This window comes from Erigeron canadensis, chromosome 8 (assembly GCF_010389155.1).
Source record: "Erigeron canadensis isolate Cc75 chromosome 8, C_canadensis_v1, whole genome shotgun sequence".
Classification (NCBI taxonomy): Eukaryota; Viridiplantae; Streptophyta; class Magnoliopsida; order Asterales; family Asteraceae; genus Erigeron; species Erigeron canadensis.
Window position 1 is genome coordinate 27,875,909 of NC_057768.1, and position 25,539 is coordinate 27,901,447.

Genomic DNA, 25,539 nt, shown 5'->3' on the forward strand with positions numbered 1-25,539 from the left:
TTTATAAGTTTGTAGAAATTATGATTTTTGAAAATTATTCACACTTTTAAATATAAACTTTTTCTACACAATTTAAATTGTGAATAAATTAACATATTTCTTCACACTTCTAATGAAGTGTGAAGAAATATGTGTGGACAAATAACCCATTTTGTTGTAATGTCTGTTTAATATATACGTTGAAGTGAAATTTGGTGTGCAATATATTTATGGAATTGTCTGATGGCTATCTATCTATATATGAATAAAATATCATGATAACAACTTTTTAAAGAATAATAATTAAATTAAATATAAATCTATAATTATAAAATGATAAAAGAATATAACCATTTAAAATAATGGAGATATTTTTTTTAAAGCAAATAATAGAAGTATAGAATAACACATTATTTATGGCGCAAAGTTAGTTGTGAACCAACCACTAAAATTTTTGAGACAAAAATCTAAATTTATACTTGACCAGAGTTAACCTAATTAATTACAATTAGTTTGTTTTTTTAGGTCATGTGGGTTGACAGATCAAATGAGTTTGTTTTAGGTCAAATGAGTTGATTTTTTGGTAAAGTGGGTTGACGGGTTGGTAGGTCAATTAAGTTGTTTTTGGGTAAAGTGCGTTGGCGGGGTTGTAGGTTAAATGAGTTGGATTTGGGTCATATAGGTCGACGTTAATTAATAACTAAATTAAATTTAAATGTTCAGGTTTACAGGTCGACTTAAAAAACTAAGATCCCAACTCGGACCCAATCCAAGAAAATTAGGTTGGCGGGTTAAAAATCTATGACGATTTCAGGACGAATTTTTGGTTCGGTCGAGTTTCAATGTGTGATACATATATTGGTTTCTTTTGTTACCCAAGCACTAATTGTACATTGGGATCATGAAATGCGTAAAATGGTGAATATTTGTCAAAAGACTTAAACTTAGATTTAAAAATGATGCTTATAAACTTTTACTCAGGAAAAACGGGTGAGGGTGACGATGGTTGACTTCATCAACTGTCAACTTTAAAATTTCTATGCACGGGAAAATAACTTTATTTAAAATAGTAACTAAAACAAATATAAGTATAGTTATAAAATAATTAATTGGGGTTGACGGATTGATAATATCCAACACAAACCCGACCTGATATCAATATTGAGTTTGAAATCTCAATCTAAATATGTCAATCCGTAAAGGCGTAAACCCAAACTCAACTACCAACCTAAAAAATTGGGTTAACGGGTTAAATGGATAGGTGAATTGATTTCAAGTCATATGACTTGATGGATTGATAGTGGCGGGTTGACTTCAGGTCATATGGGTTGGTGGGTTGACCCTGTCACCGACCGGGTATAGATCTATAGTATTCTTAATGAAATTTATTTACAATATACATTCTTTTACTTTAATCCTTAAAATAAATACACTACCTCATTTTACATCAATTACTTTTATATTAGTAACCACACGTTACCGTCACCTCCACCCATCGCTACCACCACCGCTGCATTGTAAGGGTACACCACTCGTATGATACATATAATCTATCGGTTAGCATGAAACTCAAATGTTCACCATACATATCAGACATTAAGGTTGTTTGCAATATTCTAAAGTGCTCGACTCACTCTAAAATATTGAACTTCAAAATATTTTCAATCCGTTGGTAATTTGTACGTGTCGTTCTATATAAAAATATAAAACATAAGAATTTGCTAATTGTACGTAGGTAAGTAACTTATTTGTATATAGTATACATGATTCAAAAAGTGTAGATTAAATAGTATTTAAATGGTTACCATATATAAAATAACAAAGTTGACTTTTAATTTTAAGGGTTAAGATTGTTTTGATTATGAATTTCAATGGTTTAGATCAATAGTTAAAATTATTTTTTTCTCTTAGTTGTGGTAGCAATTAATATATATAATTATAACCCATTTACAGATGGGTTGATTTGAATGAAATTTCCTGTAAAATAATCTGTCTTTTATTATTATTATTATTATTATTATTATTATTATAATTTATTATTATTATTATTATTATTTAGACTATATTTTTAAGTGGATAATGTGTGATGGTATGCATGAGTTTTATTATTATCAGCACACTTTATTATATTTTAAAAGTATTTTACAACCGATGATATTTGTCTAAAATAAATTAATAATTAGTATCCATAAAAATGATGTAACAAATTAAATATAAAAGTTTACACACACTTTTGACATTAATATATTGTTTTCAAAACCAAAAAATGGGAATTAAAAGTAAGTAAACGTGATCACTTACGCTGACTGATTGTAAGATGTAGTAATTAAATATGTGTTGTATAATGCAGAACATCAATTTGGAGATAGTATGAGACTGGAAGAATTGAAGTCGTTATATTTCATCTTCAAATTGGTGAGTTGTGGGTTGTAGTAACGCTACAATACCTAAACAATGGGAAGCTCGCGGTATGTGTTGGAAATTCTATTTCATCTGTGTTGTTTGCTGTTCTGACGGTCCTCTGTTCTGCTGACTATGAAAGAGCACGTCAGGTCCCTTGTGGTCGGCATTATGCCTCGACTGTACAATCCACGACGAGTTATTTTCCTTGCGTAGTTATGGTATGTGCCCCTTACATTTTTACATTTTGTCGTTTATTATCCAACTCACTAACATTTAATTTGTTTTGCATTTTTTATAAAGCTAGATAAATAAGTTGATTGTAAGTTTTTTACCATATTTTTGCTTGAAAATAGTATATTTCAATAAAATGAATATAGTGTAAAACTAGATTTTAGAACTACGATGTTATCAATATTAGATTTTCGTACATTTATCAATATTGAAGATATACTGTTTTAAGTTTTATATTTTGCAAGTTGTAGTGCAATAATCACATATTCGTCACTGTCATTATTAGCTGAGACATATTGATGGAATTGTTTGTCGTAGTCATTTCACAAGGCACATGTTACAATAATTTCTCTATTATAGGATTTTTTGAAACCAATTGTACTCATAATGTGATATTATTATGAAAGATACTTAAGAATTAAAATATAAACATACTTGTGATCTTGTACCTGACATTCAAGTATATGTATTTGATCATAATGCGTGCCCATAACACGAATAGGTTTTTTATCAATCACATGTCTTATGATAATTAGATAACAATTAGAATTGTTTTCATATTCTTTGATAACAATTAGGACTCTTGATTTGAGTGACAATTGTAACTTTAAAAAATTAAATATAAATACTTTTTGTAACTTTTTAAAAAAAATTTTAAAAATCCTCTCAAGTTGATGGCTAACAATAAATATAAATTAAGTATTCAGGGCTAAAAAGTGTAAATTATTGATTGAAAAAAAGAGTGTAAATTAATGAGACTTTTTCTATAAATTAATATAAATAATAATATAAAAATATATTTGGATAATAATTATTAAGATTTTTAATTTATAGTTAATCTAAATGATGACATAAGCGAAAGTTAGTTTGATTAAATTGAACGATTTAATTAGTTAATAAATCATTTGTTCAACTGTCTTATAATATATATTAAGATAAAATTAAGATAAAATTAAGATGTTTTATATATATATATATATATATATATATATATATATATATATATATTAAGATAAGATTTCCTTTTTCTTTTGCAAGATTAGCCCCGAATATTTGACATAATTATCGAAGAAAAGTCAAAACTCACATAAGTGTGATGAACATTTTGGAATGAGTGCCAATTAAAATAATAATAAATTATATTCTTGTATTTGATAGGGTATATCTCTTATGAAGACATCATGCAAGTAAGGCCGCTCACTCGACGACCGCTTTTTCCACGCTTCATCGACGAAGACTCTATAGGGAGTGAGCTCGTCGACGGTTCCTTCTTTCAAGTCGTTTCGTTCGATCGATGAGTGTTGACGAGTTGCTTGGTCCGCAAAACGCCAAAAACCAAAAAAAAAACTTTTTTTTTTAAAAATATATGCAACGGTCGACTTGTTTCTTTGTTTTTTTTTTTAATCCTCTTCTATATATACTATCTTCACACTCCATTCCATACATCATTCATTAAACCGTTTCAAAAAACCATTCCATAAACATTTCAAAAAACCATTTCAAAAAATCATTCCATAAAACCATTCCATAACCATTCCATTTCAAAATGCCGAGGCATTTGTGGACTGAAGCCGAACTTCGGTTGGTGGTCATGTGTTGGATATGAGTAATCGTAGCATTATTATCTATTTCGTGTTTTAATCATTAACTGTACTTTTTTAATTATGTATTGTAATGTTTAATTTTAAATAAATGTTGAATTATTAATATTTTGTTTAAATATAAAATAAAATAAATAAGAGGTGTGGAAGAGGGGTTATAGAGAGTGATTGTGGAAGATGTGGATGAAGAGAGAGAAAAGATGATGTAGAAGAGGTGTGGAAGAAGTAAAATTAGTTCTAACTTAGGGAGAGGCCTGATATGTATAAACTGACATAATAATTTTTTCCTTTTGTCCTTGTGTAGAGAGAAGTAATGGTGGAAAAAAAAAGTACGTGTAAACAAGATGCCACTCTCTTCAATCATATGCTCTTTTGTAAATGGGATTTGCTGGGTGCTATATGGAATATTTCCATATAACCAGTCTATTATTGTAAGTCATTCTCTCCAATTGCAAAATTGCCAAAATCAAGTAATTCAGTTTGTCTTTTCCGTACGTGTATATTGTTTAGAGTAAATATAATGATCACGAGTGCGTGTAATGAATGATTAAATTGTTTGCTGCAGATACCACTACATATGCTTGGTTCACTTTACGTGACACAATGTCTAATCTATGGAGTAGTGCATTATGAATTACCAAGCAGTCTCACACCAACAAATCTTTAATGATACTTTTTATTATTGTAGTTGAATGTAGAATTTAGGTAACCAATAGATTTAAGTAAGTCTGTAAATAGCTCTAACATTTTCCGGCTTTAATTAACATCCTCAGTTGTATGTATTGTCAGTGCTAAAAGTTCTTTAATTCCAAGTTTTAATCATAGAGATTAATTTCCTCAAATGTAAAAAACTTTGAACGAATGTCTACAATAGGAAATAACTAAAGTTGTGTGTATTGTATGTAAACAACTTTGAAATAATGTTTATTGTATGTAAGAATTTCGTTTCAACCAATTAAAATCTGACAAGTGGCACCTGTATATGGTTGCCACGTATGTTTTCTTACATACAATAAACATTTTTTCAAGTTGTTTACATACAATACACATAACTTTATTTTTTCCTACAATAGACATTCGGTCAAAGATAGTTTACATTCCAGGAAACTAATCCTTAATCATATGTAGTCATAGTAGGAAACAAACACCAGCAACCATAATATATACTCCATGTAACTGAATTGGACAAATAAAGTGTTTGGGTGGGGAGTGGCGACAAGCTCGGGTTCATACCATACTCAAAATTAAACACCATTTTGACCCGTTACCAAACGCAATAGTATGACACATCAACTTCACAATTTCACTTCCAATACACCATGGATTACGAACTTGTTGCTAATAAAAGTCGACGACAAACATAACACCTAAGAATCATACCGCTTGTTGTTCCTCACGAGTCACGAATGCTATCTTTTTGGATCACTTGATCATGAGCTTCCAAGTTGCAAAGTTTTGTTCTTTTCTTTATTATGTAACATCATGACGACATAATACATAGTATATACAGCCTCAATCTTAATGAATAGAAGTATCACAAAAATCGGAATCCAATTAAGGTTGTTGGGAATGAATAACACCAACATAAGCGAGAGAGGTGCAAAAAGAAGCCCCATGTAAATGATAGTAAGGTTTGGGCAATTATCTTGTTTTTGAACATCGAAATAGCATAATGCAACTACGACTCCACAAATTACACATACGAGTATATACCCGATCCAGTTTTGTTTAGGGGCGACAAATAAAACCATGACCAGCGAGAAAGGTGAAAGGATCGCCGCAAAATAACCAGTACTTTTTAAGATGGTGTAATGAATATCCCTAATGTAGGTGTGTAAGTAGCGGTGTGTAAAATACAAAATCCCATATACTAGTTCAGCGATACATAATGCTAAAATGGACACAACCATATATAAACCATTAGTTTGGAAAGGAGATTCATTTTGGTCTATGATTCGAACCCGAACTACCAATAATAGAGCGATGAATGCAAAACCCATGAAATGCAAAACTACAATGTACATGAAAAACCTGAAATACAAATCGCAAACATTTCCATTATTATGAAGGGGAACAAAAGCAGACATAATGTATGTTGTGTCAACCTTTTTCTAGTTAATTGGAATGGAGGTAAAGTACGTATCAATTTTTATTTTTTTTTGTTATTTTACGAAGATAAAATTAGATTTTACAAATCAAAACTTTGTTTGAGATCTACCATCATAACTAGTAGGAGACTAATTAAAGGGTGTCGAGCCCCTCCAACTAACACAACTTTTTATTTAAGTTTTCATCTAAAGGTTGAATCAACATTATTTTCTTAAATCCGGTCTTGTCAGTCAAGCAAAACGAACCCCTTAATGCCAATTGCTAGCTTAGCCACAGCCTACAATGCCCTAACCCCGTCCCTGACACCATCTAAATGTACGTAGATCAAGCTTAATTAGATGAGTTGAACACGGATACGTAGTGGTAACAAAACATACCGTGGATTGGCGGAGGGGGTATCTAATGGTGGTTTGTCATATTTAATAGAATTGTCAATCTGCCCATCCATTTCTGTTTCGATTCTTTTTGGAATACTGATGATGAATCAAATTGGGATTTAAAGTCTAAGTTTAGCTCAGTACTAATATGCTATATATTGATCGATCCAAATAGTAGTGTTTAAACAATTAAACTAAATAGTACTAAAGATAGGTAGAGATCAGCCCATTATTCGGTGATTTTGGCCTTGAGTTCCACAAGTTTTATGATCACCACAAAGTCACCAAACCAGGCTCCTATTTTTTAGGATTTGGATTTCACCAATGTTTTGACAAACTTTTTTTTTCCTTATTCTGAAAATGATATGAAAAGCCCGGTGTTGTGTATATCATTTAAGCGATTATTATGTGCATAAAATATTGTATTTGGATATCTATACTTCTATATCTATATTTCTATACTTCTATCCATCTATCTATCTATCTATATAAAAATTATACCCCATGTTGAAAGTTTACACAAAATGGGATATGCAAATTGACTAAAATAACCTTATTGAATTAAATCACCATCAACCCTTAATATTAAATTATATCATTAGTTCATTATATTATAAAATATCTCTACTAACACCCTTTAAATCAAATAACTTTACCTACACCAATTGGTGTCGCCACCACCGTTACCATCCGTCGCCGCAATAACACCACCTTCATCGCCGACCGCCGCATTACGCGGATACCATGCTCGTAATAACGGGTAAGTGTAGGAGTTCATCTAATACTCGTAAATGTCATTTTAAAAAAAAAACTTTTCAGCCTTTAAATTACCAATTATGCCCTTACTCTAATAACTATCGCTATCCATTAATTCATTGAATGTCTCAAAATACCCTTATCCCCTAACCTAACGTTATCTCAGACACACAACAAAAAACACAAACATCATCTACAGTTTTCACCATCACACACTCACCTACACAACCACCCGCTTCACTCAACCGGTGACAGATCATTGAACTGCCGCTTGTAACAGATGTCGTCACAACGCGCGAGTATCCTTCTAGTTATGTTTGATGTGCAAATCATTGCTACATGTAATATATATCAAAAATATTTAAACACATTTGACATTTCCTTCTCTTTTCCTTACTAGGTAATCAATTGACATGTTTCAGACCCATCTGAAGCTGACCCGTTTAATAGGATAACGGGTCGGGATCATATGTTTAATTTTGTTGCACTGTCGGGTTTCGGATTTGGTCAGGTCAGGTCAGGTTTTTGACACTTGAACAGATGTCTCTTAAATTCGAGAATCTAACCCAAACACATGTCATAGGTTTCAAAATGTTGTCTAAGACATATAGACAAATTATATCTCATGGTTATGTATAAGGATGATTAGTCAACGGACATAAATTTATTTTAATGAGCATTCTCGATGCTAAATCTCTAATGATAGGGTTCTCACCACTTATGTTAATTTGTTTATTTAAATGATAATAATAGCCAAATAAAAATTAACTTATTAAGAACAATATTATCAAACTAAAAAGAAAAATAACTTGAATATAGGGACCAAATAAAAATAAAATTAAAAATGAAAGAAAAAAAGTTTTTTTTTTTTTTTACATATCCAAGTTAAAGTCGTTAAAGTGTTATCAATAATATAACTGAGTCAAAATCGACACCAATACGCGCCACCGTTGTCTCTATATTTTTTCCGGTAACCTTTCCTATATCTATACTTTACTTGTATTCATATACTTTATAATTATAAAAATAATATAATAAAACTAAAATAATATTATTAGATCAGAAAAACTTGTATCATATTCAGCCAAAATCATCGTATAAAGTTTTATGATCTAAATAACCCACTTCAGGAAACCTATCAGGTATGCCTAATAACCATTAAAATTTTGTAATGGGTATTTTATATAAATCATAAAAAAATATTTTATTATTAGGATTTAGGGAAAGATGATGGTTGAAGATCTTGGAATTGAAGCAAAGGAATCTGCAGTTCGTGAGGTTGCAAAACTGTTGCCACTTCCTGAGCTTTTATTGTCCATTTCTTCAATTAAAGCCGATTATATTGCCCGGCAACAGGTTGGTTTATTTTTTCTTGAATTCGGTATTTTTGTGTGTAAAGTTTTGATTTTTATAACTTGGTATTTGGAAATTGAGAGGAAAAAGGTGTGCTTTGGTGAAATTTTGGTGATTGGAGGTTGTAGATTTAGAGTTTCCTGTTTGTAAGAAATAAGTATGCGGTTTTTGACGATGTGGGCGTAGTTGGTAATGTTTGTTAAGTGTAGGGTGAGTTATGCATCATGACTTTCATGCATTGTAGTTTGTGTAGTATATCTTGCCATAGATTTAGTCCTGGGTTCGATTTTTAGAGTGAACTATACACAACTACGTCAGCATCACACCCCTCACTTAAACCCCTTCAGAATTGTAGGGTCGCGTATTCCTTAACATTGTGGTTGTAGTTGGTTATGCTCATTAGTTGTAGTTTGTGCTGCTCAATATAAATCTTAGTGCATTGTCCTTTATTTATTACTCCGTATATGTATAATCACATTTTCTTGCGGTTTGCGGGAAGTCAATGCTTCGAGAAACATGACATCTTGCCGTAGATTTAGTCTCAGGTTTGATGGTTATTTTGAGCAAAAGCCTCCACTTTTTAGCATTATATGATCCTACTAGGTGATTAGAGAGGATGGTATGGGGTGTGGAAAGCCTCATGACCGTGCCCTGGACGCGCGGGACGAGGATCCGACCCACCGAGGTACCTGTGTGACGATCGCGCTACAAAAAAGGGGGACGGATTGCTGTGTGCTGGCAGTGTCAAGTGCTTATTTAATGGGTTTTGAGTAGTATTTGTGTGATAAGTGAGCCCCAAAATTTGGTTTGACGGGTGTGTAACCATACCTTGATTTGTAGTGGGTTTCAGAGAGGGGGGGTGTAATGCTGACTTCTGTGTGTGATAGGTGTTGCCAATCTGTTTACTCTTATGCTTATTGAGAATTGATGACTGCGAAAGCTTTAAGCCTGATGGCAGCTTGAGCTAGAATAGTTGCATTGTAGATTGTGTCTGTGCAATCACATTTTGATGCGTTTAAGCCATTTGACAGAAATTAATGCTTTGTATTCCTGAGAACATGGGCCTTGTCTGTATGGTCCATTGATAAAGAAATACGATTTAGACTGTCTTGAGGTTAGATGGGATTCTGATTCGATCATGAACTCATTTTGCGAGAGGTTTTTCCTCTGGGAATTAGGAATCTGACTCTTGTTCAAGTTTCATTAAGAGAAAAGACGTAGCCAAGAGCCTAAGATGGTATACATCAACAACAATGATACTCAGTCCCACCATAGGCAGTCATACCCCTACCTGATGATGGAGAGATTGCTTCCCTACGATGTTATACTATCTTTGACATTTTTTTTTCTTTCAACATTTCAGGCTAATGATGCACAACTTAGTACTATGGTTGCTGAACAGGTAATTTCTCATTTTGTACTAATTATAGTCCTTTTGCCATTTCTGATTGGTATCTTGTAAATAAGCTGATCACGAAGTGATGTTTTCGGTTATATATAATATTTCAATATCATGGATTTTGTATGCAGGTTGAACAGGCACAATCTGGTCTAAAAGCTCTTGCTTCATCCGAGAAGACTGTAAACCACCTCCGTGATAACTTTGTTAATATTGAGAGGTACAAATGTACAATTGATGGCACTTGAAATCATTTTTATGATTCATCATGACTCTTAAATTTTAGACTATCCATATAGTCCTTTCACTTAAATTTGATATTTATAGCTGGCTTATGACTTTTCATAATGCTTCACTTGTCCAGGTTATGTCTAGAATGCCAAACGTTAATTGAGAACCATGACCAGATTAAGCTACTTAGCAACGCACGAAATAACTTAAACACGACATTGAAGGTATGCATATAAAACGACTGATGTTAGAGCTATTTCTTTCTTTCTTTCTTTTTTTCTTCATTTTTTCCCATCTTTAAGAAATTAGATTGTAAATACTGTGACACTTGAATATGTTGATACTGCTAGCATGTAATTTGACTGCAAATGCATAAATCTAACTTATTTGTACCACTATCAGGATGTGGAGGGGATGATGTCAATTTCTGTGGAAGCTGCCGCGGCCCATGAATCTTTAAGTGACGATAAGGAGCTCATTAACACGTATGAGGTAAGGGGTTAAATGCTACACAAAATATTCAAAATATGATCTTATGTACCAAACATGATATTTGACTGTTCATCTGCTCTTTCACGAACCTGCAATTATTCAGAGATTAACAGCCCTCGATGGAAAGAGGAGGTTTGCATTAGCTACAGCAGGATCTCATAAAGATGAGGTTGGCAGACTAAGGTCAGGATCGGATCTCTGATTTATAAGGCCGCTCATAATCAAAATGATGGAATTCCTGTATCATTTCATTTTGATGACTCTATGTAAAAGTTATTGAACAAAGATACAGCCTAAGTAAGTTTTGGGGTTGACAATTTTCGCATGTGAATGATCACAGGGAATATTTTGAAGAAGTAGATCGGACTTGGGAGACATTTGAGCAAACCCTATGGTCACATATTTCAAACTTTTTTGAACTTTCTAAAGAAAGGTATGCTCATTTGCAATTAAATTCTTCATTGCCTGTGTATCTTTTATTTCTACTATGCTATCTGATTCAATGCTTCTATCGAGGTACCACTTATTTTCATTTAGATATATAGTCAGTTGTAGCTTACTGCTTTCCACATATGAACAAATAAAAGTAATAATGTGCAAATATTATGTTATGTGCTCTTTGTGTAATCTGTTCTGTTTCTTTTTGTTATATAGACAGTGGTTAGTGCTAAGTTGGGACTATGGTGTGAATAATAGTTATATGTGCGGGTATTATCCTTAGTGGAGTCATCAATTGTCACATGCAATTTAGAATCCTTGTAATCATCTAAAGTTCCATTCTTTCGTAAGGATTGAGTTGACTAGCAGTAGCCAGTAGGTTGTGAATTACATTATACAGCTTTGGAGATGTCATAGATAGCGTAACAAGGATAATTTTTTCATCAAGTCTCGAGATAAGAGATGGTAACTTATGAGTGTTCGATGATACCACTAGAACCCCAGGTTATGTCAATCAGTAAATGGTAGGCACACACTTCAATTATTGTCCCAGATGTGATTGAACATGTACATGATTGAGTGCCATGGCTTATATATATATATATGTTACAAATAATCTAGATGAAGTTATGCCACTAGTCAAGACTAAATCTTAAATATTAATGGCGTTTGAACTTTTTATCTTCAGGGATAGTATATGTAGTGTTGTAAATACCCGGATTTATCGGCCGATATATCGGCGATATATCGGTTATCGGCCATTCACTGATAAGAAAAATGACTTATCGGGCAATTTATCGTTTTGGTCAAATTTTGGTCAAACTCGGCTCTTATCGGTCAATATCGGCACTTATCGGTCAAAAAAAATTGACCAATTTTTATAAAAAAAAAAACTGGGTTTTTATCAAATATTAGGGTTTATTACTTTCTTTAATTCAATTTTTTCTAGCTAATTTTTAATTAATTCTTTAATTTTTGAGTTAATCTTTAATAATCTTTTAATTTCTAGTTGTAAATTGTAATTACTTTCTTTACTACCGTTTTCCCCCTTTGAATATAGTCTATAGATACTTAAATTTCGAAACTTTAATTGTAATTATTTTCTTTCCTATAGTTTTATATTCTAATTATTGATGTATTGCATTACAAATTGTTTATTTGTTAGTATATATATAAATTTTAGATAAATTCCTTTACATTTTAGGGTATCCAATATATCCCCGATATATCCTATTTATCGCTTATCAGCGGTTTGCCGATAATAAACCGATAACTGATATTTACAGCCTTGATATCTATTGTTCTTCTTTAAGTACTTACAGACCAATCAAAATCTAATATGCCTTCCACAACACTCAGTTCTTTCTCCATAATATCTAAATTTATATTTTAATGTTCATTTCTTCTTAATGTGTTGCTTCCTAATATGTAACTTTTACTTACGAGTGTCATCACTTGTTTTAATTGCAGCCCACAAACACTTGTACGTGCTTTGAGGTACGTATGTCAAACATCTATAAGATTATTTTTAATAAGGGTCATGGTTCTTCTAATTATGGTATTTTCATTCAACTGGAAACCTTTTTTTTAATAAAACGAAAATACCTCATGCTACCTAATATACTTTTAGGGTTGTCGAAATGCAAGAGATTCTTGATGAGCAAGTTGCAGAAGAAGCAGCTGAGGCCGAAGGAGGTGGTGCAATGGCGTCGGTAGCAAATCCCCGTAGAGCTGGCAAGTACGTATTACTAATATTATTAATTTTACACATCACTATGCCTCATACTAGTTTTTTATGTTTTTTAATTTATCAACATCCCTAATGTCGGGTTGTTTTCTTCTTAATTGCAGAAAATCTACTACTGCAATCGCTTCATCCAAAAACCTTGCAGCACAAAAGGCGAAACAGGGAAAAGGCTACAAGGATAAATGTTATGAAAATATTACAAAAGCTGTTGAAAAAAGATTCAGCAAACTTCTATCAGAAGTACTTAATCAACCTATTATGCAATCTTCTATCGTGTTTTCTGCCATCTGATTTTAGCCTTGTTCTTTTGACAGCTTGTGTTTGAAAACTTGAAAGGTGCCATAGAGGAGGCGAAAAAGGTATGTGCGTGCATTTTTTGTTTGTTAAAAGGAAGATAAAAAGTTGACTTGCTCCATCCTTATATAAGCTAAACATTTTATTGTGTTATTTCAGATTGGGGAAGAGCTTGGGGATATATACGATCATGTGGCTCCATGTTTTCCTCCAAGGTTTCTTAATTTTTCTGCACTATTTGATCTCCAGCCTGTTGGTTCGTTTAAAGTTACACTAGTATGCTGGGTATATATTTGAGGGATCATAAACGAAGCTATTATTTTTGTAGATATGAAATATTCCAACTCATGGTGAATCTGTACACAGAGAGGTTCATTCAGTGGTTAAGACTGTTGAGTGATCGTGCAAATGATATTACAAATATTGAAATCTTAAAGGTATTGTGCTTGGAAATTTGTAATTATTTTGAATTTTGAAACTCTGTCTTCTGTTTTAGACATTGGAAGATATGTCACGACACATACAGTTTTCTGTAACTTCAATGAATGCTTTCATTGTATGTGGCTTTGCATATCTTAATATTTCGTTTTCTTCTCTTCTTTTTCAATCAGGTCACTGGGTGGGTAGTTGAGTACCAAGATAATCTGATTGCACTTGGAGTTGATGAGGCTCTGGCTCAAGTATGTTCAGAGAGTGGTGCAATGGATCCACTGATGGATTCATATGTTGAGAGAATGCAAGCAACAACAAGGGTAAACTTGCAACGGTGTTATCATTGTTATTTTACTACATCATAGAAGTGCTTATGTTACTGATACTTTTTTTGGCGTTTTACTTTCAATGTCATTAGAAATGGTATTTGAATATCCTTGAGGCTGATAAAGTACAGCCACCAAAATCAACAGATGAGGGAAAGCTGTACACTCCAGCCGCTGTTGACTTATTCAGAATTCTTGGAGAACAAGTGCAAATCGTTAGAGAAAATAGCACTGAAATCATGCTGTACAGAATTGCTTTGTCCATAATTCAGGTATAAACCTTCACTAGTATTGCTTAAGATATGCCAAAACAATAGCAATTCTTTGTCTTAGGGGGCTCTGGGCAACTATTCTTTGTTCATTGGTCTTAAACCCACTCTTAGTGTATCAACATCATAATTTTGTCATGGTAGCATGACAAATCATTGCAGTAGCTAATTGTCAGGATGCCATATTGCTCATATGTCAAAAAAATGAGGATATGCATTATACATATATCATGTTAGAATTTTGTTCAACATGCCGTAGATCGCAATAGTATGCAAAATTTTTTGAGAGGGCTGAAATGTGATACCTGATCCTTCAGACTAAATTTTTTAATAATAGTTAAGACTTCAAAATCAAGATAATCTGTTTAGCTTTGTCAAATAATAGCCAGTAAGGTAATACCTTTGCCTAAAAGTATCAGTTTTGTCTCTTTGCCCTTTTATGTTTTGGAAATGTCTATATCTTCGGATGGATAAGAATCATGTTATGGAATGAATCTGGATGCAACTTGTTGAAATTGTGCTTTAGGTAATGTTTGATTTCCAAGCGGCCCAGAAAAAGAGACTTGAAGAACCTGCTTCCGAAATTGGTTTAGAACCAATATGTGCCATGGTTCGTAATTTTTATGCCCACATCTTTAAGCTGATTAATTTTCCCAGAATTGGCAACTATGGAAACCCACTCTTAGTTTTTCATAATGACAGATTAACAACAATCTGCGATGCTATGATCTTGCTATGGAGCTAGCTTCTAGCACTCTTGAAGCCCTTACAGAAAATTACGCTGAGCAGGTTATACCTTGACACCAAAAGCCAGTTTCTTTTTTTATAATTGATATAAATGCTGTGCTTATTATATCTGCTGCCTCTATATCTAGTTAGTCAAACTTAATGTCTTGACCTTTTGCAACAGGTAAATTTTGAAGACACCTGCAAAGGCTTCCTGGAAGTTGCAAAGGTATGTTATATCAATGTTATATGTTGCCTTATGAAGAACTCTTGTTTATTGACCACCTCTAATCGATTTAGGAAGCTGTACATCAAACCGTCAATGTCATATTTGATGATCCAGGAGTGCAGGAACTACTGGTAAAACTTTACAATAAAGGTAAATTCTACTTTATTATACAACTGTTTTTTTAATATTGCCTTGAACTATTGCTTACTTGTATGTTATATGCAGAATGGAGTGAAGGACAAGTTACTGAATACCTAGTTGCAACTTTTGGTGATTACTTCACAGATGTGAAGATGTAGGTTTTCAAGTCTTGGTTTCATCAACTTTACATTTTGGTTATGTTGTAGCTATTGCATTATTTTATTGGTGACTGAAGTAGTCTTTCTTACTCTTTTTTTATTTTTTTGTGATGATACAAAACTTGTCAGGTATATCGAAGAAAGATCATTCAGACGATTTGTTGAGTCTTGCTTGGAGCAAACAGTCATTGTTTATGTGGATCATCTTATGTCTCAGGTTTCATAAATGATGATTTTTTGTGCTTTCTGTCAAGGTAATTCAATAGCTTACTCGCAGTAGGATGCATGGTAAACATGATAATTGCATTGTTTTGTAGAAAACTTACATCAAAGAGGAAACTATTGAACGAATGAGACTCGATGAAGAGGTTCTAATGGATTTCTTCAGGGAATACATAAGTGTAAATGTAAGTCACTTACCTTGATAATGACCGATATACCAGAATCTGAGTTAGGTTTCAGATATTCTGCTCTGATATCTATTATCAAGACATTGCAAAAAGCAAATAAATTTCTTTGTACAATGTTAATGGTAACAATTTTGACTGGTATACTTATCAATAGGTCGAATAGGGATATAATAAAAATTAGGCTTACAATGACATGGTTCAAATGAAGTCAGTGAAAGTGTACTTTTCATGGATAAAACCTATTGATTCTTACTTTTTCTTTCTAAAACGTTAAATTTTTACATTTGAGTGATATACTAATATAAGTTTTTTAATCATATGTGATGCACTAGTAAAAATTAAGGTGTTGAAAACGACTGTTTTTGGTCGCCTAATATAACCTGGACATATCAATAATTACTTTTTCACGATTCTTTTACCAAGCCGATGTTTTTGGTCTATTCGGCTTAACTCTCCTCGGTCACTGACCTTGTAGTGAGTAATCTGCGATTACGCTGCCTTATAATGGATTTTTTTTCAACACTGCATTGCCTACTTGCCCAAACGATTTTGCCCCATTAGACAGATCTTTTTGATTTACATCAGAAGGTATTTTTGTTGGTGTTAAGTTAGAGACTTATGTCTTGGCCTACCTGCAGAAAGTTGAGAACAGACTCAGGATACTAATTGATTTAAGAGAGCTTGCTTCAGCCGAGAGCCCGGATACTTTCACACTTGTTTACACACATATACTTGAACATCAACCTGATTGCCCTGTAAGTGTAGTTCAATGATGGTTTCTATGCTAATGTGTCTGCTGATTTTAAGCAGCTAACTTAGTCTGCTATTATGGATGTTGCAGCCTGATGTTGTTGAGAGAATTGTTGGACTGCGAGAAGGAATACCGCGAAAGGATGCAAAGGAGGTACGTTTCTTAATGAATTCACACCTTTTTTCTTTGACTTCTGTACTTCAAAGTTTATGGTGTTGTTTTGTTAGTGGCAATTCTATGGTGGTGTGGAAAGAGATTTTAGGTGTCAAACAGGGTGGGGCAAATGGTGTGGGTAACTGGACAATTGGGTATGGCATGAAATTGAAACAAGTCTTTGGTGGAGTTGACCCAGACTAATTATTTTATTTCGACAAAGATCATATATTATGGATGATGGGTGCCAAGTAGGATGACAAAAGTTATATGATATTTCAGCTATACATGAAAGTTACACTTTGGACCACTTTCAGCCTGTTTGACTTATTTCTTTTTAACCTAAATTTATTTCAATCTACCAACTTGACCGTTAGAGATAAAAGTTAAACTGATATCCATCCCATTCATAGTTAAGACAATGTTGCCCTCTCAAGAAATTATGTAGTGCCTTTGTCTGTTAGATTACCTTTTTTGTGACATTCTACTTTGTGGGCTGCATTTCGTTTAGATGCTATAACTGTCTTAAATATGGACAAATATGTCAATGTTCTTTTACACATTCCAATTGCATGATTGCACAGTGATGTTGGTTATGTACTTGTACTTATATTTCCTTCACCATATTAGTTACATCATTGTCTTCTAATTGTAATTAATATTACTAAGGATCATTAGTAGTAGTTGATTTATTAAATTATTGTTCCCTCATCCCTGTATTCTGAATGGATCATTAGTCTTTGCTAATTTGATCAGAACTGGACAAAAGTGATTTCTATGCTTAGATATATGATAGATGTTTTTGTTCGAGAGTGAATGTCAAACTTTAACGAGAAAAAGACCTAATACATTTTTGGATTCAGAATTACTGGTTTTGCTTTATAATCAAGTATATGTATATCCTTGATTTAGTTATTGAACTAGAGGTTGAATTAATGGAGCAGCATAAAATCTTTGCTAGATGATGATTCATTTTCTTGTATTTTGAAAGACGATTCATTTTGTATTTCATTAGCATTTCGTTTATTTCCAATAAAAAAACTTTGCTCGTCGTGTAAGATCGAGATCTTGACTTCTGCCTGTGATGGACTGATGGTCCAATTTTTGAGTTGATGACCTTTAATTTGTTTCTTGTCCAAAACTAGGTTGTACAAGAATGCAAGGAAATATTTGAAAATTCACTCATTGATGGAAATCCTCCAAGGGCAGGTTTTGTCTTCTCCAAATTGAAGTCATTGAACACATCAAAGATCACTAATATCTGGCGAAAATTGCATTAGTTCACTTAGATTGGTGTCGCATGATATTTCGTTTCCCAAATATCGGCGTCATGTATGTATTTATTGTCTTATGTTTTATTTTAATTTTTTTTTCCGGTCACATTTCATTTATCTGAAAAACCATCATTGGCGGTATGTCATGTTTTTATTAGTCAAGTATAGATAACACAATATAGAATCTACATTAACAGAATTTTGCAGCACATAAATTGAGTATCCATGATTTGATTATTTATTTGCGAAAAAAATTGTGTTATGATCACGGATAAAATTTAGGTTGGCCTAAGAGCATTGTTGAAGTGGGTCGCTGAAAATGATTGTGAAGGGCTTGCACTCCTAATGCAATGCTACTTTTAACGGCTTGCACGTTTACTTGGACAACCCATTTGAGCAAAGATATCAGATGGCCAAGAACATGTTCGAATGAATAGTAGACATCATTTTGCATGTTTCTTTTTTATTCATCATCTGATGTCATTTTAATGCTCTAAAAAAAGCTGTAAGATACTATTAAATGTTCTAAAAGGAAAGCTCCAAGATACAATTATATATCTATACACTTATGAGATCTAAACCTAGGATCTTATGGTCGATAAGCCTTGTTGATCTAAATTAAATGTAGGTGTTAATTTTGTTTATTTTCTGTAACATGCCCCGTCAAATGTAGGTTATATTAAAAGAGAGATGTATAGTTTGAAAAAAAAAAAAAAAAGCATGTTATGCAGAACTTATAAATGATGAAGATCTTAGCCAAACTAATTAATTATTACACCAAGGTAGTAACCGTGTAATTTACAGTACAAATAAACATCCTAATCTTCATAAAATCGATCAAACGTAACATATACTCGCAAGAAAAACAAAACAAAAAACGGACTTTGACTAATTGGTTTGACCGGGTCCTCCTGAGGTAATCGGAGGTCTTGGTGGAGGACGTCTTCTTGCAATACTCTGCACCAACAATGTCTAATTGGACGTCAACCATAAAAACAAATATATCTCTTAATTAATAAACTGTTCTGGGTATATTTTTTCCAGGGACAAACTTTTTTTAAAAAATTTTAACATGGTAGAATACTAGAATATAAACATCCAATTCACGATAGGTGCTAATTTAGGACTACTTTTTAACCCCCCACCTCCACCTTCTTTTTTTTTTACAGATTTTGGTTGAAAAATAGTTGGCAATATAGATATAATCGCTATTTTCCGTTTATGTTTATAAAAATGTCGTACCGATAACTAGGTTAACCGGTTTTCGGTTAAATCAAATAGCAGTTAACCACACTAAATAAGCTTATATAGTTCAAAACAAGCCAGATTAGCTAGCTAAAAGCCATACAAAATAAGCTAGGCCAAACACCCCCATAATATATATTTTCCTCACTAGCTATATTACTAATAGTCTAATACTAAAAAAAAAAAAAGTTACTTACGGTTGATATAGCCGGTTCATCAGTAGGATCCATGGTGGATGGATCACCTAAAGTTGGATCATCCACCACTTCACCACCACCACTACCGTCGCCGTTGCCGCCATCAATTCTGTCACCTTTTTCTTTTCCTTCTCTTTCCCCTTGACTCTCCAACCCCAAACACTTCAAAAAGCTTTTAAAAACTTGTTGCATATACCTACAAGGGTTACCATAACTATATCCAATATCATACACAACTCCACTTTGTTCCTCAACCATATTTATATATATTTTGATATATATATATATAAGACTTGAACTAATTTTTATCTTTTACAGATGACAAAGGCTCTTGTTACTTAGACTATGTTATTGAATTTGGTTTTTAATTTTTGAGGGAATAGAATTGAATGGAAAGGTTAGGTTGGATTTGTGGCAAAACATTTATTGTAAAGATTGCAACGTTTTTTGAAACACCATATATGAGAGTAATATACAGACGTACTATATAGTATTCAATTCAATGCATGGGTTGGTGAAATTTTCTTCTTGGGAAATAACTTGACACAACACACTATTTAATGAATACGAATTCCATTTTTTAATATCTCAGGAGAAACAACATAAAAGCTGTGATTGTACAAAGATTACTTAAGAAAGTATTTGATACTTTCATTGAAAAGAATTACGAGTAATAGAGAATATATACCTATCTATACTATATTATATACTAGATGTCATACTCGTGTCCAACACTGAACACGATACTTACGACATCATTAATGCTAAATGCTTTGATAACAATTAACCGTGAACATTATTAATACAAAAAGTTAATACATATAAAGTGAGAAAATTGTACTTTTTTTTTATTGAGAGATAAAATGAATATTAAATGGAGTTCATGTTGGTTTGAATTTAGGACTTTGTATTTTGTTCATAAAATATTACCATAAATTTTTAATATTTTTTTAATAACTTAATATCTATCTTTAGGTAGAGTTGTAACTATTATATTATAATTATCTAATTCTAATTTTTTTTAATATATATACATATGGATAGAGTAGTCGACATTTATTTCAACTAAATTTTAATAGTTTTTAAAATATAATATATATCTTTAGGTATAGAATTAATCGTGTAAATATATTTATTTATACAATAAAAGTCAAGAAAAGTTATAAAGAAAAATATTCATTTGTTGAAAATTACATAAAAAATTGTTTAAAATGCTCTTAAAAAAATAATTTGCGCTATTAATTTTAACTTTTTATCTTTTATAATATCTCCATTAACCCTTTATATCAATTATTTTTACATTAATTATATGCATCATTCGACACCGCATCTATCACCAACAGTCGCCCCAAATGCACCACCACACCGTCGGTAATAATCAGGAGCACTTCACCCTACAATTTAAACTCCTACACGTACTCTATAGTCTATATTATGAGATTTTGACCATAAGCAATTACAACTAGTTAAAAAAAAAAAACCACAACACATCACTAGAGTTGAACCCGCAATTTACAGTAAAACCGAAAACAACTCTAGGCACTTGTATGTAATCAACTAAATCTTGTTTTACTTAATTTAATATCTAACTTTCAAATATTATTATTGTTGTATCTATTTTGTAATATATGTCATTCATATACCGTCACGTGTAATGTTGTGTTGCCGATCTGCATGTTTTGATTGGTCATATGCATGGAATATCAAATAATCGGAAGTAAAATACATAAAATAAACAAAATGTTAGTTAAGTATACTACATATGATTTGACTATATTTCGAAACATTTATCCAAAGTAAACTGCTTTCATAAATTTTTACATATATTATGTAAAGCTTAGATGAATGAGTTTTTGATAATTATAAACTCAATGGTAACGCTTTTGTAAGTTTCGTATCGAAATGACCTAATGTTTACTTAATTGGTATGAACTTCTTAAAGTTTTTATTATCACTTGGACAATTATTCGAAGCGAATAGTCGAATAGAATATATAAAATATTTTAGCAAAAGTTAATGGATAAAGAAAAGGATAGAAGAGAATAGGGAATAAAGGGTTATATTTGGGGAATTAAATAAAGTAAGAAGACAGGTGGCTTTACCTAACCAAGTGGAGGTGTCAGGATACAATTAATTTCTTCTTCTTGGCATCTCGCCCCGTGCATATACATTTTGTAGCCAAGTAGTTTGACCCATGCAAAAAGAAAAGTAAAAACCATTTATTTTGGGGTTAATGAAAAACTAAATAACTAATTATAACCAAATTGCTTATAGTAAGAACAAAATAAGATTTTAGATATTGTATGTTAATAGTTTTATAAAAAGGTTTAAATCATGTAACTGACCAATAAAAGTTTGCAAATGACAGTTTATATTGGTTGTCACGTATATTATATTACACAATTTAAACAACTTACTAATTTATCAACATATAATGTTTAAAACTTTAGTTCATTGCCATTATAAACATCTCCTAGTCCTCTTAGTCGGCTTACCTTTAACCTAACTCTGTAGTTTAATTATGGCCTAAAAACACGAAAAAAACACTAAATTTTGATTGAAAAAAAGGCCATTTAAAAACTATTTTCTTGTGTTCTTGAGTACACGTTAGGATATTACTTTAGGGGCTATCCAAGCCATTGAGCAACCTGCTCAAGCTGCCGAGGATGATGAATTTATTCATACTTTATAATAGGGATTATTACCTGTAAATGTAACTAACTATGACAAAATGTCTATGTAATATAATGAACTTTCAATAGTCCTGCTTATTGAATGTAACCGGGTATATGTGGCAACCATATAAGCTGCCACGTGTAAATTTTTTATTGGTCATGTAAATTCAATAATCGAGATTTGAAAGTTGATTACATAACATATATATTTTACAAGATTTTTACATAACATAGACATTTTGTCATAGTTAGTTACATTCAGATGTAATAATCTCTTTATAATATAAGTTATAAAAGCTAAGCTGTTTTTATTTTTCTTTTTCGAAAAAAAGGTGTGAGTAGCTATGGATGATTTTTTATTTTGGGAAAAATATATATTGGGCCATTGGGGGTTGAGGTTTCAAGGAGGAGGCCCAAATGCAATCAGCATACAATTTAGTGATTTACATATGTAAAATAGAATATTTTGTAGCGACAAACAAGAGAAAGGGAAGTGAAGGAGAAATACAGCACGTGAGACCAATTATACTCCCAATATAATAAACCCGAACTACGGGGTAGTATTTTTTTTATCCCAGTAACACAATAACTTAATAACTTTTCTAACTATAAAATGATGACATATAAAAAAATAAAATTAAAAAAAAAAAATCGAATGAAATTCACATGTCATAATTTTATGATTTAAAAAAAAATAAGCTAATATTTTAAAAATTTTATATGAAAATCATTTTTCTTAATAGCAAATAGAATTTTATGGATGTTTGGTATGATGGAATGGAAAGAGGAGAAATGGAATAAGAAAGACTTCTCTTGTTTGTTAACATTGAAGAAAGGGAATGAGAAAGGAGAAGAGAGAATCAATTTCATTCTCTTCATTCTCTACAAATTGTAATTGTAGAGAATGGAAAAAAAAAATTTCTTTTTAAAATGTTATATGTAATAAATGCATTATTATTTAAAATTTTATTTTTATATATATTTATTTTCTGTGGGTACCAAACAACGGAATCCATTCTCTTTCCAAATACTCATTCTCTTTCTCACTATTTCCATTCTTTATTACATTTTCATTCTTTATGATTCCCTCCTACTAAACACTCTTTTTAATCACAACAAACACATTAGACAAGAATGTCCAAAACCCATCAACGTTTGACTTTGACCCATGTGTTAAAGTGTATACTCATTTGTATGTGTTTTGGACGTACACGTCTTTTTCGAGCTAGTGGAACAATTATAATCAACACTTTGTCCAAACTCCAAAACCCCTAATCATTCTTCGAAAGCATCATTTGTTGACTAAGATTTTGAAACGTTATTAAAGGGAAGAAACTAAAACAATGAACCTTGGTCCCCCTGCTGACTATATAGTTCGAAATTCCAAATATATGAAATTTCTAAACTAAATATCAATCATCAATCATCAATCATATAATATATAAGATCATCTTTAACCCACCACACTGAAACTCAGTTTATTGATGGCACATCAGCAATACACTGACTCACCAAACACTGAACCAGCTTTAACATTAACCTCCACACTGAATTTTCACTTTATTGGTACCACATCATAATTTATATTATTATTATTAAAACACATTATATCAAATAAAAAACATATTTTAATAAACTAAAAAACACATTTCACTAATTATAATAAAAGATTATACTAAAACACAAAAACACTAAAATTAAAAATTAAAACACAAAATAAATAAATAAATAACATAGATAAAATTAAAGAATAAAGTGGTAAAAAAACATTAAAACTTATATTACTATTTTAAAATAGTTCATGGGGTAAAAAGAAAACTTATATCAAATACCAAAGCTTTACCTCTTGCCATCTGAATCATTGTCTTCTACATCCCAATTCTCAATTGCAACTCACAAATCTTTGAGATTTTTCTTTCTTCCATTCGATAGAAGTAGTAAACAAAACAAAAGACATAATATTAAAAACATTAAAACTTATATTACTATTTTATAATAGTTTAGCGCGATAGCCACCAATTTGGGCGAATACGCCGACGAATACGCCGGATGCATTAACCCTCCACGCCGGAAAGTCGGCGTATTGAATGAAATACACTGGAAATACATCGAGCGTTAAAGATGGTCTAACAATTATAAGACATTCGTTGAAAATTGAATCCACGATCTTTTAAGATATTTAATAATTTGAAATATTGATAGTCTCACAAGGGTTGATTTGAAAATTAAAATTAATGTGAAAACTAGAAAAATGACCAAACAAACTATGAAATTTAACATAATGTGTTTACAATTGTCCACCACCACCACCACCACCACCATCACCATCGCCACTAGCACTATTGCCAGAAATTATGATACGGTACAGGTGAAGCCTTAGATCGAACGGTTGCGCCGTTCAGGGGGGTTTTGCCCTTCTCGGTAGCTTACCTCGGAGCATTTATAAAGAGGTTGGAAGTCGGACGCCTATGGGAATGATGTGGATTTTATGTGCGGCAACCAAAGAGATATGTATTTTGTTTGTATTTTATTTTCTTTGAACAGGAGAAATCAATTCAATCCTTTATATGAGAAAATAGCCTAGATACCCAAAAACCATCTTCAATATACGAAAATACTCAACCTTTTTCGAATTCACAAAAAATACCCATAAAATCGCAAGACCGCAAGGAGGAGTTGCGGATCGCAAGGACTCCTTGCGGATCGCAAGGATTGCTTGCGGATCGCAATACTTCCTTGCGTTTGACCCGACCCGTTGATTTGTATATTCTAACCCGGTTCTATTTTAAACCTAAACCCTAAACGCAAATCGCAAGCCTCCATTACCAGTCCTCCAACCACTCTCTTCCACCCCAAATCACCACCGTCGTCCACCACCAATCACCACCGACTTCCGCCACCATCACCACCCAAGCGCGCCACCGCTCTCCTCCGCCCCAAATCGTTGATGTTTGGTATGTTTCTATTCTTTCTTTCTTCTTATCTATCACCCTCAATTTGTATATCTGTATGTACATGTTATTATAAATTTGATTGATTGACCGAAATTGGTAGGATTTCATTGCTTTTTCTATATGTATATCTGAATGTATTTGTTTCATTAAAAAATCTAGAGCCTGCTGAAAAGAACTAACCCTTTTTGG

At 32.2% G+C, this 25,539-nt stretch overlaps 2 protein-coding genes across 5 annotated transcripts; one reads left to right on the forward strand and one right to left on the reverse strand.

Moving 5' to 3' along the window:
• Positions 1-8,345: 8,345 nt before the first annotated feature.
• Positions 8,346-18,516, forward strand: LOC122611050 (exocyst complex component SEC6). Of its 3 annotated transcripts, none has more exons than XM_043784004.1 (26): positions 8,346-8,426; positions 8,671-8,812; positions 10,173-10,211; positions 10,340-10,428; positions 10,573-10,663; positions 10,842-10,931; positions 11,035-11,114; positions 11,272-11,364; positions 12,840-12,866; positions 13,000-13,107; positions 13,221-13,356; positions 13,431-13,475; positions 13,570-13,625; positions 13,739-13,847; positions 14,022-14,162; positions 14,261-14,440; positions 14,964-15,047; positions 15,140-15,226; positions 15,348-15,392; positions 15,464-15,542; positions 15,618-15,687; positions 15,821-15,908; positions 16,009-16,098; positions 16,740-16,856; positions 16,943-17,005; positions 18,151-18,516. In XM_043784004.1, the coding sequence occupies exons 2-26, from the start codon at positions 8,684-8,686 to the stop codon at positions 18,283-18,285; spliced, it is 2,271 nt and encodes a 756-aa protein (XP_043639939.1). In that variant the 5' UTR covers positions 8,346-8,426; positions 8,671-8,683; the 3' UTR covers positions 18,286-18,516. The 3 variants fall into 3 exon arrangements, with proteins under 3 accessions (XP_043639939.1, XP_043639938.1, XP_043639940.1); XM_043784003.1 differs by lacking the exon at positions 8,346-8,426 and adding an exon at positions 8,500-8,598; XM_043784005.1 differs by lacking the exon at positions 8,346-8,426 and adding an exon at positions 8,501-8,598 and having other exon boundaries at positions 8,678-8,812.
• Positions 18,517-19,031: 515 nt separating this feature from the next.
• On the reverse strand, positions 19,032-20,301 carry LOC122579717 (elicitor peptide 6-like). Of its 2 annotated transcripts, none has more exons than XM_043751940.1 (2): positions 19,722-20,301; positions 19,032-19,251 (listed from the first exon to the last, which is right to left on the reverse strand). In XM_043751940.1, exons 1-2 carry the CDS (start codon positions 19,977-19,979, stop codon positions 19,168-19,170), a joined length of 342 nt encoding a protein of 113 aa, XP_043607875.1. In that variant the 5' UTR covers positions 19,980-20,301; the 3' UTR covers positions 19,032-19,167. The 2 variants fall into 2 exon arrangements, with proteins under 2 accessions (XP_043607875.1, XP_043607876.1); XM_043751941.1 differs by having other exon boundaries at positions 19,032-19,236; positions 19,722-20,266.
• Between the last annotated feature and the right edge of the window lie 5,238 nt (positions 20,302-25,539).